The sequence below is a fragment of the Ursus americanus genome, chromosome 13 (assembly GCF_024610735.1).
Source record: "Ursus americanus isolate L20-20 chromosome 13, mUrsAme1.1.p, whole genome shotgun sequence".
Classification (NCBI taxonomy): domain Eukaryota; kingdom Metazoa; phylum Chordata; class Mammalia; order Carnivora; family Ursidae; genus Ursus; species Ursus americanus.
The window spans coordinates 61,283,819-61,300,957 of NC_142139.1; the positions used below are offsets into that span (position 1 = coordinate 61,283,819).

At 41.7% G+C, this 17,139-nt stretch overlaps 1 protein-coding gene across 1 annotated transcript; it reads right to left on the reverse strand.

Annotated features, from left to right (window-relative positions):
* Positions 1-14,126: 14,126 nt before the first annotated feature.
* On the reverse strand, positions 14,127-15,956 carry DEFB135 (defensin beta 135). The gene is made up of 2 exons (XM_045799384.1): positions 15,899-15,956; positions 14,127-14,296 (listed from the first exon to the last, which is right to left on the reverse strand). The coding sequence occupies exons 1-2, from the start codon at positions 15,954-15,956 to the stop codon at positions 14,127-14,129; spliced, it is 228 nt and encodes a 75-aa protein (XP_045655340.1).
* Between the last annotated feature and the right edge of the window lie 1,183 nt (positions 15,957-17,139).

Below are 17,139 nucleotides of genomic sequence, written 5' to 3' on the forward strand. Positions count from 1 at the left end.
GGGAGACACTTTTCGTTAGTCTTGCTTATATCTGGGGCTTTCTTTGACTTTGTACGGATAGACCTGCTCCATACTTCAAGTGCCCTGTTGTGGCAAAATTCTTAAGTTTTTATGTCTTCTCTCAAAATTCAATGCACCAGGCTGATGGCTAGAAAACTTGTTTTCCTGAAGGTAGAGCTACAGCCCAAAATTGTGATTTTTCCCTTGCCATAGACTTTGGCTTCCCTACTGTGTGTACTCCCATCTTCCAGGGCTCACTCTTGCCCCCACCCTTAGAAGCACACACAAGGAGCCAGCCACAGAGTGGGGAAATATGAGTTTGGCACTCAGGGAATAAGGGGAGCCTGCAGACCAGCTGGCTACCACTACACATCTATTAGAATGACCAAAATTCAGAACATTGACAACAACAATGCTGGCAAGGATGTGGAGTAACAGGAACTCTAATCATTGCTAGTGGGAATGCACATTTCAGAAGACTGCGAGCTTCTTAAAAAATTAAACATACTCTGATCATACAATGCAGCTATCACATCCATTGGTATTTATCCAAAGAAATTGATAAAACACAAAAACCTGCACACTCATGTTATTAGTAGCTTTACTGATAATTGCCATAACTTGAAGACAACCACAACATCCCTCAGTAAGTGAATGGATAAATAAACTATAGTACATCCACAATGGAATATTATTCAGCACTAAAAACAAATGGGCCATCAAGCCATGAAAAGACATGAAGGATACTTAAATGCATATTGCTAAGTGAAAGAAGCCAAACTAAAAGTCTACATACTCTATGATTCCAACTATATGACATTCTGGAAAAAACAAATCTATGGAGACAATAAGATCAGTAGTTTACAGAGGTTTAAAGGGAAGGAAAAAAAGAACAGATGGAGCATAGGGGATTTTTAGGGCAATGAAAATACTCTGTATGTTACATAATGATAGACACATGTCAATATCTCCAAACCCACAGTAGGTACAACATCAAGAGTAAAGCTTAGGGGTGCCTGGCTGGCTCAGTCGGTAAAGCATACAACCTTGATCTCAGGGTTGTGAATTCAAGCCCTATGTTGAGCATAAAACTTATTTTTTAAAAAAAGAGTGAAGCTTAATGTAAACTACAGACTTTGGGCAATAATTATGTGTTCACATAGATTAATCAGTTGTAACAAATGTATCACTCTCATGCAGGATGTTAATAGTCAAGGAAACTGGGCAGGGGAAGCAGCGGCAGTGAGTAAATGAGAATGTAAAAAAAAAAAAGCATTTGACAAAATACAGCATCCTTTCCTGATTAAAACTTCAGAGTGTAGGGATGGAGGGTACATTCCTCAATCTCATAAAAGCCATCTATGAAAAGCCTACAGCAAATATCATTCTCAATGGGGAAAAGCTGGAAGCCTTTCCCTTAAGATCAGGAACACGACAAGGATGCCCACTCTCGCCATTATTATTCAACATAGTACTAGAAGTCCTTGCAACAGCAATCAGACAACAAAAAGGGATAAAAGGTATCCAAATCGGCAAAGAAGAAGTCAAACTGTCTCTCTTCACAGATGACATGATACTTTGTATGGAAAACCCAAAAGAATCCACTCCCAAACTACTAGAAGTTATAGAGCAATTCAGTAATGTGGTGGGATACAAAATCAATGCTCAGAAATCAGTTGCATTTCTATACATGAACAATGAGACTGAAGAAAGAGAAATTAGGGAATCCATTCCATTTACAATAGCACCAAAAATCATACGTGATCTCAAAATTAACTGAACCAGAGACATAAAGGATCTATATTCTAAAAACTACAAATCACTCTTGAAAGACATTGAGGAAGACACAAAAAGATGGAAAGATATTCCATGCTCATGGATTGGAAGAATTAACATAGTTAAAATGTCCATGCTAGATAGGAGCTAAGATGGTGGAGGAGTAGGGGACCCCTTTTTCAGCCGGTCCCCTGAGTAGAGCTGGATAGGTAACAGACCAGCCTAAATAACCACGGAATCAGCCTGAGACGCAGGAAGATACATCTGGATCTCTACAAATGAACATCTCCAGCGCTGAGTATTGAGGTACCAAGAGGGGAGCTGTAAACCGTGCACAGATATCGGAAGATAAACGGAAGGGGGAGGGAGCCGCCGCGTTTGGGCGCCGGGAAGCGGCAGCCACCTGCACGGGGGAGCGGGCGAACTCACGGAGGGCACCCGCTAGAGAGCGGACTGAGACCGGTGAGCCGTGAACGCGCGCCACCAGGCATCTCCCGGAACACCGGAATCCCGGTGTGCTCACGGGATCCAGACTGAGACCGGGAGCTCCCGGAGCGTGTGCGTGGGGCGGCTGGCGGCTGGCGGGCCACCTGCACGGGGGAGCGGGCGGACTCACGGTCGGCACCCGCAAAACAGCAGACTGAGACCCTGAACCGGGTGCGCGCGCCACCAGGCTTCTCCCGAAACTCCGGAATCGAGGTGTGCTCACCGGGCATAGACTGAGACCGGGAGACCCGGGAGCGTGCGGGGCGGCCGGTGGCTGGCGGCATTAGAAACACAAAGGACAGAGACGCGTCGGCCCTGGAAGTGAGGGCAGGGACGCCGGGTTGGTGCGCACATCCCGGGACGCTGCAGGGTTGAGCAGCACCAACAGTAACAGAGTTAAAGTGGCCAGAACATCAGTGGAGAACGGGCCGCAATCCCTCTGTTCTGTGACAGAGGCTGAAATTCGGCCGCTGCTGCTCTGACTCTCAGAAGAGGCACAGCAGACCGCCAGGGTAAGCCGCCAGAGAACAAAAGCCTGGAAATACCGGCTCAGAGAGTGCCCATCCCCATCCCCCCTCGCAGGGGACGCGGAGACTCTACCCAAACAGGGTTGCCTGAGTATCGGCGCGGCAGGCCCCTCCCCCAGAACACAGAAGGCAGGCTGAAAAATCAAGAAGCCCACAACCCGGGCGCCTGGGTGGCGCAGTCATTGAGCGCCTGTCTCCGGCTTAGGGCGTGATCCCAGCGTTCCGGAAAGGAGTCCCTCATCGGGCTCTTCCGCTGGGAGCCTGCTTCTTCCTCTCTCACTCCCCTGCTTCTGTTCCGTTCTTGCTGACTGTCTGTCTCCCTCTCTCAGATAAGTAAATAAATAAAATCTTTAAAGAAGAAGCCCACATCTCTAAGATCCCTATAAAACAAGGGGCACAGCCTGGGACCCAGTCAATAATTTGGGCTCTGGACAACCCCGCAACCTCTCCTCATCAGAATGACAAGAAGGAGAAGCCCCCCCCAGCAAAGAAAAGACAGTGAGTCTGTGGCCTCTGCCACAGAAGTAACAGATATGGATGTAACCAAATTATCAGAAATGGAATTCAGAGTAACAATGGTCAAGATGATGAGTAGACTTGAAAAAAGTATTAAGGAAGATGTTACTGAGAATATAGAATCCCTAAGGGCGGAAATGAGAGCGAATTTGACAGAAATTAAAAATTCTATGAGCCAAATGCAGGCAAAACTAGAGGCTCTGACGGCCAGGTTCACCGAAGCAGAGGAAAGGGTTAGTGAATTGGAGGATGGGTTAATAGAGGAAAAAATGAAAATAGAAGATGGTCTTAAAAAAATCCACGCCCACGAATGTTGGCTACGGGAGATTACTGACTCAATGAAACGATCCAATGTTAGAATCATCGGCATCCCCAAGGGGGTGGAGAAAAACAGAGGTCTAGAAGAGATATTTGAACAAATTGTAGCTGAAAACTTCCCTAATCTAGTGAGGGAAACAAACATTCATGTCCAAGAGGCAGAGCGGACCCCTCCCAAGCTCAACCACGACAAACCTACACCACGTCACGTCATAGTGCATTTCGCAAATATTAGATCCAAGGATACAGTATTGAAAGCGGCCAGGGCAAAGAAATTTCTCACGTACCAAGGCAAAGGCATCAGAATTACGTCAGACCTGTCTACACAGACCTGGAATGAGAGAAAGGGTTGGGGGAGCATTTTTAAAGCTCTTTCAGAGAAAAACATGCAGCCAAGGATCCTTTATCCAGCAAGGCTGTCATTCAGAATTGATGGAGAAATAAAGACATTTCAGAATCGACAGTCACTAACCAATTTCGTAACCACGAAACCAGCCCTACAGGAGGTATTACAGGGGGTTCTATAAAAGTAAAAAGGCCCCAAGAGTGATACAGAACGGAAAGTCACAGCCAATACAAAGACTTTACTGACAACATGGCATCATTAAAAGCGTATCTCTCAGTACTCAGTCTTAATATTAATGGTTTAAATTCTTCCTTAAAACGGCACAGGGTTGCAGATTGGATAAAAAGAAATGACCCATCCATTTGCTGTCTACAAGAGACTCATTTCAAACCCAAAGATGCATTCAGACTGAGAGTAAGGGGATGGAGTACCATCTTTCACGCAAATGTACCTCAAAAGAAAGCTGGAGTAGCAATTCTCATATCAGATAAACTGGATTTTAAACTACAGACTATAGTTAGAGACGCAGAAGGGCACTATATTATTCTTAAAGGAAGTATTCAACAAGTGGATATGACAATTATAAATATATATGCCCCCAACAGGGGAGCAGCAAGATACACAAGCCAACTCTTAACCAGAATAAAGAGACATATAAATAAAAATACACTAATAGTACGGGACCTCAACACTCCACTCTCAGAAATAGACAGAACACCCTGGCAAAAACTAAGCAAAGAATCAAAGGCTTTGAATGCCATACTCGACGAGTTGGACCTCTTAGATATATATAGAACACTACACCCCAGAACCAAAGAATACTCATCTTATTCTAATGCCCATGGAACATTCTCAAGAATAGACCATGTTCTGGGACACAAAACAGGTCTCAGCCGATACCAAAAGATTGAAATTATCCCCTGCATATTCTCAGACCACAACGCTCTGAAATTGGAACTCAACCACAAGGAAAAATTTGGAAGAAACTCAAACACTTGGAGACTAAGAACCATCCTGCTCAGGAATGACTCGATAAACCAGGAAATCAAAAATCTAATTTAACAATTTATGGAGACCAATGAGAATGAAAATACAACAGTCCAAAACCTATGGGATACTGCAAAGGCAGTCCTAAGGGGGAAATACATAGCCATCCAAGCCTCACTCAAAAGAATAGAAACATCTAAAATGCAGTTTTTATATTCTCACCTCAAGAAGCTGGAACAGCCACAGAGGGACAGGCCTAATCCACGCACGAGGAAGCAGTTGACCAAAATTAGAGCTGAAATCAATCAAGCAGAAACCAGAAGTACAGTAGAGCAGATCAATAGGACTAGAAGCTGGTTCTTGGAGAGAATCAATAAAATTGACAGACCACTGGCAAGACTTATCCAAAAGAAAAGAGAAAGGACCCAGATTATTAAAATTATGAATGAAAAAGGAGAGGTCACGACGAACACCATTGAAATTGGAAGGATTATTAGAAATTTTTATCAACAGCTATATGCCAATAAACTAAGCAATCTGGAAGAGATGGAATCCTTCCTGGAAACCTATAAACTACCAAGATTGAAACAGGAAGAAATTGATTTCTTAAACAGGCCAATTAATTATGAAGAAATTGAGTCAGTGATAAACAACATTTCAAATAACAAAACTCCAGGCCTGGACGGTTTTCCTGGGGAATTCTACCAAACATTCAAAGAAGAAATAATACCTATTCTCCTAAAGCTATTTCAAAAAACAGAAACAGAAGGAAAGCTACCAAACTCATTCTATGAGGCCAATATTACCTTGATCCCCAAACCAGGCAAAGACCCCATCAAAAAGGAGAATTACAGACCGATTTCCCTAATGAATATGGAGGCCAAAATCCTCAACAAGATCCTGGCTAATAGAATCCAACAGTACATTAAAAGGATTATCCATCATGACCAAGTGGGGTTCATACCTGGGATGCAAGCGTGGTTCAATATCCGCAAATCAATCAGCGTGATACATCATATCAACAAGAAAAGACTCAGGAACCATATGATCCTCTCAATCGATGCAGAAAAAGCATTTGACAAAATACAGCATCCTTCCCTGATTAAAACCCTTCAGAGTGTAGGAATAGAAGGTACATTTCTCAATCTCATAAAAGCCATCTATGAAAAGCCTACTGCAAATATTATTCTCAATGGGGAAAAGCTGGAAGCCTTTCCCTTAAGATCAGGAACACGACAAGGATGCCCACTCTCGCCACTATTATTCAACATAGTACTAGAAGTCCTTGCAACAGCAATCAGACAACAAAAAGGGATCAAAGGTATTCAAATCGGCAAAGAAGAAGTCAAAATGTCTCTCTTCGCAGATGACATGATACTCTATATGGAAAATCCAAAAGAAGCCACTCCCAAACTATTAGAAGTTATAGAGCAATTCAGTAACGTGGCGGGATACAAAATCAATGCTCAGAAATCAGTTGCATTTCTGTACACGAATAACGAGAACGAAGAAAGAGAAATTAGGGAATCCATCCCATTTACAATAGCACCAAAAACCATACGTTACCTTGGAATTAACTTAACCAGAGACGTAAAGGACCTTTATTCTAGAAACTATAAATCACTCTTAAAAGACATTGAGGAAGACATAAAAAGATGGAAAGATATTCCATGCTCATGGATCGGAAGAATTAACATTGTTAAAATGTCCATGCTACCCAGAGCAATCTACACTTTCAATGCTATCCAGATCAAAATACCGATGACATTTTTCAAAGAACTGGAACAAATAGTCCTTAAATTTGTATGGAACCAGAAAAGACCCCGAATCTCCAAGGAACTGTTGAAAAGGAAAAACAAAGCTGGGGGCATCACAATGCCGGATTTCGAGCTGTACTACAAAGCTGTGATCACAAAGACAGCATGGTACTGGCACAAAAACAGACACATAGACCAATGGAACAGAATAGAGAGCCCAGAAATGGACCCTCAGCTCTTTGGGCAACTAATATTTGATAAAGCAGGAAAAAACATCCAGTGGGAAAAAGACAGTCTCTTCAATAAATGGTGGTGGGAAAATTGGACAGCTACATGCAAAAGAATGAAACTTGACCACTATCACACCATACACAAAAATAAACTCCAAATGGATGAAAGGCCTCGATGTGAGACAGGAATCCATCAAAATTCTAGAGGAGAACATAGGCAGCAACCTCTACGACATCGGCCAAAGCAACCTTTTTCATGATACATCTCAAAGGCAAGAGAAACAAAAGATAAAATGAATTTATGGGACTTCATCAAGATTAAAAGTTTCTGCACAGCCAAGGAAACAGTCAAAAAAACTAAGAGGCAGCCCACGGAATGGGAGAATATATTTGCAAATGACACTACAGATAAAGGACTGGTATCCAAGATCTACAAAGAACTTCTCAAACTCAATACACGAGAAACAAATAATCAAATCAAAAAATGGGCAGAAGATATGAACAGACACTTTTCCAATGAAGACATACAAATGGCTAACAGACACATGAAAAAATGTTCAAAATCATTAGCCATCAGGGAAATTCAAATCAAAACCACACTGAGATACCACCTTATGCCAGTTAGAATGGCAAAAATTGACAAGGCAAGAGACAACAATTGTTGGAGAGGATGTGGAGAAAGGGGATCCCTCCTACATTGTTGGTGGGAATGCAAGTTGGTACAGCCACTCTGGAAAACAGCGTGGAGGTCCCTTAAAAAGTTAAAAATTGAGCTACCCTATGATCCAGCCATTGCACTACTGGGTGTTTACCCCAAAGACACAGACGTAGTGAAGAGAAGGGCCATATGCACCCCAATGTTCATAGCAGCAATGTCCACAATAGCTAGTTGTGGAAGGAGCCGAGATGCCCTTCAACAGATGACTGGATTAAGAAGTTGTGGTCCATATATACAATGGAATATTACTCAGCTATCAGAAAGAACGAGTTCTCAACATTTGCTACAACATGGATGGCACTGGAGGAGATAATGCTAAGTGAAATAAGTCAAGCAGAGAAAGACAACTATCATATGATTTCTCTCATCTATGGAACATAAGAACTAGAATGATCAGTAGGGGAAGAAAGGGATAAAGAAAGGGGGGGTAATCAGAAGGGGGAATGAAACATGAGAGACTATGGACTATGAGAAACAAACTGAGGGCTACAGAGGGGAGGGAGGTGGGGGAATGGGATAGGCCGGTGATGGGTAGTAAGGAGGGCACATATTGCATGGTGCACTGGGTGTTATAAACAACTAATGAATCATCGAGCCTTACATTGAAAACCGGGGATGTACTGTATGGTGACTAACATAATAAAAATCATTACGAAATAAATAAATAAATAAATAAATAAATAAATAAATAAATAAATAAAATAAAATAAAATAAAATGTCCATGCTACCCAGAGCAATCTACACTTTCAATGCCATCCTGATCAAAATACCAATAACATTTTTCAAAGAACTGGAACAAACAGCCCTTAAATTTGTGTGGAACCAGAAAAGGCCCTGAATCACCAAGGAATTGTTGAAAAGGAAAAACACAGCTGGGGGCATCACATTGCTGGATTTCAAGCTGTACTTCAAAGCTGTGATCACAAAGACAGCACGGTACTGGCACAAAAACAGACACATAAACCAATGGAACAGAATAGAGAACCCAGAAATGGACCCTTGGCTCTTTGGGCAACTAATCTTTGACAAAGCAGGAAAAAACATCCAGTGGAAAAAAGACAGTCCCTTCAATAAATGGTGCTGGCTAAATTAGACAGCTACATGCAAAAGAATGAAACTTGACCACTCTCTCACACCATACACAAAGATAAACTCCAGATGGATAAAAGACCTCGATGTGAGACAGGAATCCATCAAAATCCTAGAGGAGAACATAGGCAGCAACCTCTACGACATCGACCACAGCAACCTTTTTCAAGACACATCTCCAAAGGCAAGAGAAACAAAAGAAAAAATGAACTTGTGGGACTTCATCAAGATAAAAATCTTCTGCACAGCCAAGGAAACAATCAAAAAAACTAAGAGGCAGCCCACGGAATGGGAGAATATATTTGCAAATGACACTACAGATAAAAGACTGGTATCCAAGATCTACAAAGAACTTCCCAAACTCAATACATGGGAAACAAATAATCAAATCAAAAAATGGGCAGAAGATATGAACAGACACTTTTCCAATGAAGACATACAAATGGCTAACAGACACATGAAAAAATGTTCAAAATCATTAGCCATCAGGGAAATTCAAATCAAAACCACACTGAGATACCACCTTACGCCAGTTAGAATGGCAAAAATTGACAAGGCAGGAAACAACAATTGTTGGAGAGGATGTGGAGAAAGGGGATCCCTCCTACATTGTTGGTGGGAATGCAAGTTGGTACAGCCACTCTGGAAAACAGCGTGGAGGTCCCTTTAAAAGTTAAAAATTGAGCTGCCCTATGGTTCAGCAATTGCACTACTGGGTATTTACCCCAAAGATACAGACGTAGTGAAGAGAAGGGCCATAATCACCCCAATGTTCATAGCAGCATTGTCCACAATCACTAAATCGTGGAAGGAGCCGAGATGCCCTTCAACAGATGACTGGATTAAGAAGATGTGGTCCATATATACAATGGAATATTACTCAGCTATGAAAAAGAACGATTTCTCAACATTTGCTGCAACATGGACGGGACTGGAGGAGATAATGCTAAGTGAAATAAGTCAAGCAGAGAAAGACAATTATCATATGATTTCTCTCATCTATGGAACATAAGAACTAGGAAGATCGGTAGGAGAAAAAAGGGATAAAGAAAGGAGGGGTAAACAGAAGGGGGAATAAACGAGAGATTATGGACTCTGGGAAACAAATTGAGGGCTTCAGAGGGGAGAGGGTGGGGGAATGGGATAGGCTGGTGATGGGTAGTAAGGAGGGCACGTATTGCATGGTGCACTGGGTGTTATACGCAACTAATGAATCATGGAACTTTACATCAAAAACTAGGAATGTACTCTATGGTGACTAGCATAATATAATAAAAAAATATTATTTTTTTTAAAGTGTTGTTGTAGTTGTTAAGATGAGGTCATTAGGATGGGCCTTAATCCAATATGAGTGGTGTCCTTACAAAAGGGTAAATTTGGACACAGACATATGTACACAAGGGGGAAAAACCACATGAAAATAAAGGAAGAGATTAGGGTGATGTTTTCATAAACTGAGAAACGCCACCAACCATCCAAAGCTAGGTGAAAGGCATGAAACACATTCTCTCTCCCAGCCTTCAGAAGGAACCAACCTTGCTGATATCTCAATCTTAGACGTATAGCCTTCAGAACAATGATACAATAAATTTCCATCATTTAAGCCACCTGGTTCGTGACACTTTCTTGTGGCAGCCCCAGCACACTAACACAGGAATGACTGTGACAGAGTTTCTTTGGGGAGTGATAAAGACATTCTAAAGTTGGTTGTGTGACAGTTGCACAACTCTGTGACTATAGTAAAAACCACTGAATTGTCCACCTTAAGGGGATGGATTTTATGGTGTTACGAATGTGAATTATACATCAATAAAGATGTTTAAAAGAAAACTAAATATATAACTACCCTGTGTCTGAGAAATTCCATTCATAGGTATTCACCCAAGAGAAATAAAAGCTTATCTTCACCAAAGGATTTGTACAAGAATGTTCACTGAAGCTTTAGCAAAATAGCTAAAAAGCAGAAACAGCCCAGATGTGCACGCCCAGAGGAGAATGGATACACAAACTTCAGGAAAGTCACACAATGGAATAGTACTCGGCAATGGAAAGAATGGACTAAAGATACAGGCAACATCATAGAAGAGCCTCAAGTATTATCTAAGTGGAGGGAAAATCCTTACACAACAGAGAACATACGCTAATGATACATATACATGAAGTTTTCAGATAGGCAAGCCTAACCAAAGGTTAATATAAAATATAACAGCAGTTCCTGCTCAGAAAGTTGGTGGCAGATAACTGGAAAAGGGAATGAGGGAACTTTCTGGAGTTCGTAAATGTTTGATATCTTGATAAGGTTCAGATTACATAGGCGCATGCATGTGTCAAAGCTCTTTGAATACTACGCTTAAGATCTGTGTACTTCAGGGGCACCTGGGTGGCACAGCGGTTAAGCGCCTGCCTTCGGCTCAGGGCGTGATCCCGGCGTTATGGGATCGAGCCCCACATCAGGCTCCTCCGCTATGAGCCTGCTTCTTCCTCTCCCACTCCCCCTGCTTGTGTTCCCTCTCTCGCTGGCTGTCTCTATCTCTGTCGAATAAATAAATAAAATCTTTAAAAAAAAAAAAAAAGATCTGTGTATTTCATTGTATGTAAGGTTTTTAATGTAAAAAAAAAACTATTGAACACTAATTGATGATATCATTCTGAAGTACTTAGAGACAAGGGTACTGATGTTTGTAATTAGGTGGATAGATTTTTTTACATCCACAGAAATAAGGTTTTTTTTTAAATTTTTTTTTATTTATTTGACAGAGAGAGAGAGATAGAGAGCAAGTGAGCATAAGCAGGCGGAGCTGCAGAGATTGAGGGAGAAGCAGGCTCCCCACAGAGCAGGGAGCCCAACATGGGGCTCAATCCCAGGACCCTGGGATCGTGACCTGAGCCAAAGGCAGACACTCAATGAACTGAGCCACACAGGCTCCTTAGAAATGTTTTTTGTGGACCTACCTCAAACAAGAAAAGCATGAAAGAATTTTTAGGGAGGTCTCATTAGACACATCCAAGACCTCTGTGTTAATGAGTGATTTGAGGTAGACAAGATGAGGAAGCACAACCCAGTATATAACTCCATCACCATTCAGAAGCCTGACAGAACTCATATATCACAAATGGTTATTAAATTAGAAAAAATACTTCTAGCCTATTTTAATCTACTCTCTTCCACAAACATGTATGGATCAAATGAACCCACAAAGCAAACACTAAAAACGAAAAAGGCGGCAAAAGGGAAGGGGGAGGAGAAAAAGAAAAAGGGGAAGAAGAGGAGGACAAAGAAGGAGGAGGAGAAGTAGGAGGAGGGGGAGGAGGAGAAGTAGGAGGAGGGGGAGGAGAAAAAGCAGGAGAAGGAGAACAAGCAGAAGCAGAAGAAGGAGAAGAAGAATGGGAGGGGGAGGAGGAGGAGGAGAGGGGGGAGGGAGAGGAGGACAAGGAAAAAGAAGAGGAAGAAGAGGAGAAGAGAGTGGGGAAGAAGGGGAGGAGGAAGGGGAAGGGGTAGGGAGAACAGGTCCTGCTTATTGGTTGTAATAAAGAAGGAAACACCAATACTACCTCCTCTTCCCACCAAACAAGACACTCTCAAGAAGGATGTAGCTGATGGCAGAAGTGACGTTAATGACATTGAAATATGACTTGGCTGTGTATATAATCACCTTTGCCTTTTCTTAGAAGAGCCAAAAGAGTCTAGTTCAGCTTTAGGAAGTAATCTGCACAGGTGGGTACCTGACCCACCACAGCAGCCATCAAAGCTCCATACTTTGACAGTGTCCCTTCCCAGGAGTTTGCCCATCAGGAGCAAATCTATTCCTTCTTTCCCTGTCATATTGGAAGAACTACTTCTCTCTCATTGGCTTAATACCTCCAAAAACCTATTCAAGAAAGAAGGGGCCTGAATCACTATTAACTTGAACGATTTATCTTGCTTATGATAAAATTTAATAATATTTAAGAATGGAATATCATTATGGCCTGGTCATACCAAACAGTACAAAATTTCTCTAACTGTGCATTGTAAACTACAACATTTTCCATATTTAAATTTAAATATATTCAATATTATTTTATTATTTCCAATGTCAAATAATGAGTGTTTCTTAGGAGGTTCCCAAATAGAAAAATTTAGACAATCCAGTAGAAAAATGGATGAAACTCTTGAATAGGTACATCACAAATAAGGATATCTAAGTGGCCAATAAATACATAAAAAGGTGCACAACTGCATTAGCCATCAGTAAAATGCAAGTTAAAACACCACCAGCCTTCACTACATACCCTTCAAAATGGAGGGGAAGAAAAAGACAGAAAATACTAGTTGTGAAAAAGGATGGAAAGAAGCAAGAACTCTGACACCTCCTGGGAGTATAAACTGGTATAACCAATTTGGAAGACTATTTAACAATATCTACTAAAATCAAATATATGCATGGCTCATGACTAGCGATTTCACTCCTGAGTATATACCCACGAAAATGCTTGCATATAAGCCTCAAAAAACATGAATGTTCATCACAGTACTATTTATAAGAGCCAAAACCTGGAAACTATACACAGGACCATCTACACTAGAATATTCAAATATTCCCCAATGTAATACTCCACAGTATTCAGAATAAACAAACTATAATTACATCAAACAATATCAATTAATGTCATAAAATAATGTAGATTAGAAGAAGCCACATACAAAGGAGTATCTACTATATGATTCCACTTATATAAAGTTCAAAAATAGGTGCCAGAGTTTATGCTATTAGAAGCCAGGCTAGGGATTATCCTTTGTGGAATAGTGACCAGTAATGACCAAGATGTTGTAATATTCTCTTTTCCATCTGGGTGCAGGTTACATGGGTGTATTAAATTTGTGAAAATCATTAAGATGTTCACCTATGATCTGTATATCTTTCTGGTTGTATTATACACTTCAAAAAAAGTTTTTAGGAAATGTTTAATAAGGGGCGCCTGGACGGTGCAGTCATTAAGCATCTGCCTTCGGCTCAGGGCGTGATCCCGGCGTTCTGGGATCGAGCCCCACATCAGGCTCCTCCGCTGGCAGCCTGCTTCTTCCTCTCCCACTCCCCCTGCTTGTGTTCCCTCTCTCACTGGCTGTCTCTCTCTGTCAAATAAATAAATAAAATCTTTTTTTAAAAAAAGGAAATGTTTAATAAGGAATAAATAAACGAAAAGAAAAATGGGGAAGACAAGGAATTTAACCAAGAGATTATTTCCATAGAAGAGACACTGAATTGCCTCCAAATAAAGAGAAACAAAGCAGACACAGAAACACAGACAGGCTAAATCATCATTTAATGGGATGGTACAACTGAGAAAGATCTGGGTCCCCAGAGGAAATCAGCAGGAGCCTCAGATTCTTGGCACTATTTTCCAAACTCCACAGGTAAGTACTTTTTGTCAATGCAGCACAGATGTGCACTATCACAAAAAATATGATGTATTTCACTTTTTCCACATGATGTCTTGCAAACACCTTTTGTTCGCCAGCATGTAGAAAAGAGTCTTCTTATATATATATTCGGTCCACTTCTAACTGTCAACAGAAACAAGGGTTAATGCACAGTGTTCGGCAGGGTCATGATACCATGGATAAATCAGACTGAATCAGATTAGACTTTATAAATTTTTAATGGTAAATTGGATGAGATCAAAACATCCCAGTCATGTTATGGCTGAGTGCCTGCTTTTCAGTGGCTCTTACTTTCCAAAGAACCTATTATAAGTCATCAGTTCCCATAGTCCCCACTTACATGAATCACTAACCAACAATATGCAGGTACCAGGGCCCAGCACAATCAACTTGGGACTCTTTGCCATGGAAAGAACCTCAGAGTAGTCCCAGGGGTCTGCAGAGGCACTACACCAGGAGGTATGCAAGGAGAACCTTGCATAGGGTCTGGGACAGAACCAAGGCAGTTTGAGATCATCAAAGTCTCAGCTTGAAGAAGAAAAGATCACTGCTTCTAGCCCCGCATCCCAATAACATTCTGTGTGATACTTAGCCAGGTACCTTACTACCTGCCTTGGCTTAATCACCAGGTACTTGAAAGCATGACATGGGATAATGAGTGTGTAATGGTTTGAAATACCTGAAACCCATATCTAAATCTTTTGCTAGTATTTTTTCTAACCCTAAGACCTGGGTACCTCTGAAAGCTAAGGGGTGGAGGGGATTAGTAGGAAAATGGTTTAAGATTGTGAGGGTGGCTCTGAGACACCCTACTGAGCTATCCATCAGTCTCTCCACCCAGCCGGTTCATGGAACCATCTACGGGGTCTTTGCAGTATGGGAATAAACAATGCAGTATGACCAAATGCCACTGGCAAGCAAACTTGCCTGCCATGTGTCCATTAGCCCTGAGGCACCCCTCTGGGAACAGAGGAATCCCGCAACAACATAGTGCACCATGTCCTGCCACCCAGGACAGCGGCAGTCTCAACACAATCCTCATCTGGGCTTGTCTTTGAGTACTTCACATTTGACCTTTAAGTGATACCTTTTGAATATGAAGGTCTGGGCAGCTTTCTGCAGACCCCAGCAAACTACAAGCAAAACAGTGAGAACCTCCACTTCAGTGACTTCAGTGGACCCTTCTTGGTATTATCAAGTTGCTAGTTTCTGTCCAGAGGATGTAAATTCTGAATGTTCCCAAGGACCCCGTCATGCTGTGAGTTAAAACTTTGGAGCAACCAGCTCTACTTGCTAATTCTGCTCAGCATCAAATTTTCTTAGGCTTTCCATGTGAGAAAAGTAATTCAGGTAACTGACTTAGGAGTGCAAATTCTCAGAGTTCTGAAGGAATGTTCCCCCTCCCACTCCCAAATCCTACCTGTCTTCTAAAGGTCTCGTGCTTTTTCTCTGTCCCATTTCTGCCAATACCATCGGTACAACTTTCCACTCAAACTTCACAGACTCCCCAGGCCAAAATCCAGAACCATCTTCTTCACTGGAGAGAGCCACCTCCCGCTATGTGTCCTTTAAGGGCATCTTCTCTCCATCTTCTAGAACAGCCCAAAGTGTCCATCTCTGTTCACATCCCTTCCTGTTTCAGCTTCCTTCATCCAAGTCCTGCTTTCTCCTCACTCCCTCTCCCTTCACTGTTTATAATTGCACAGGGAGGATATTTCATTTTACCTGGTGGAACACAGGAGAGTAAGACAAGGACCACAAGGACAAAGAGTAAGCTCTTCATAGCTAAACCAATCAGCAAAGAGACAACTGGAAGGTAAGAGAGACTCACTCTATATGTAGCTCTCTAGACATGAAGACCTGCATGACTAGTGAACCTTTCAGGAACAAGAACATCTGCTTGCTCCACTGAGCAGTCCAATAAACTAAAGGTCTAACTTTGAACATGACATCTCACCATTAAAATCGACTTCCTTAGTGCCACTTGTGTGCTGGCAACTGAACTCATACTGTGTGAACAGTCCTAGTCTAGCCCTGGTAGGATGTTGTGTATCTTTGTATCTTCATTGTACACCTATTTAACAAGTGCCTAGAATGTGCAGAGAACTGTAAGGCTGCCTTACATAGTTAACAAAATGTTTTCTGTAGTTGATTTTAATCTCTCTCTCTCTCACACACACACACATGTACACATACACTCACACACAGAGAAGTAGATATTATTCTCCCATTTTTAAAAGCAAAAACATGAGTTTCAGGTAGAATAAATGACTTTCCCAAGTTGACACAGTTTTGTATATGGCAACAACATAATTTTTCCTGACTCCTGCCTATAGAAGAATTAGAGCATGTGGCCCAGCCCAGTTCTAGTGTGCCCATAATCTATTGAGGGAAAATAAGAGCTTCCCAAAAAGCATGGGCAAATCCCTCTAACACCACCAACATGAGTCTGGAGAGCACACTGCATGTTACAGCTCCCCAGTGAACACACCCGTTTGTCCTGGGCAATGTGAGCTACACAAAGAATTTACAATAGAATTCCTGCTTTGAGGGACTGAAGGTCAACAGTGCTTGACAGTTCACAAAGTGTTTTAAGTTTTACAAAAGCTCTACCTGATATTATACAAAGAGTATAGAACCCAGAACCAGAATTCAAGTTCTGATCTGAACTCAGATTGAAGAGCCAGTAAATAGGCCCTTGCTTTACCTCTTCAAATGGCAGTTTTCCCACCTGTAAAGTAGATCGTACACCATCAGTGCTACCTATCCCAAAGGCTTGTTAGGAGGTCAGACGAGGCAATTCTTGTGAAAAGTCCTTTATAAAATGTACATTTCTGGGACTGTTCGATCCATATAACAGAAGAAGACATTTGAAACTTGAGATAGTAGATATAGTGCTCCTCCAACTAGTGAGCAGAAGAGCCAGGACAGGAACCAATTTTTCCATTACTCTGTCTCATGGTTTT

Coding starts and splice junctions, on each gene's coding strand:
- DEFB135 (XM_045799384.1), bottom strand. CDS start 15,956: ATGAAGAGCTTACTCTTTGTCCTTGTGGTCCTTGTCTTACTCTCCTGT. Junction 14,297..15,898: donor ACTCTCCTGTGTTCCACCAG/GTAAAATGAAAT, acceptor TTCTGTTGACAG/TTAGAAGTGGACCGAATATA.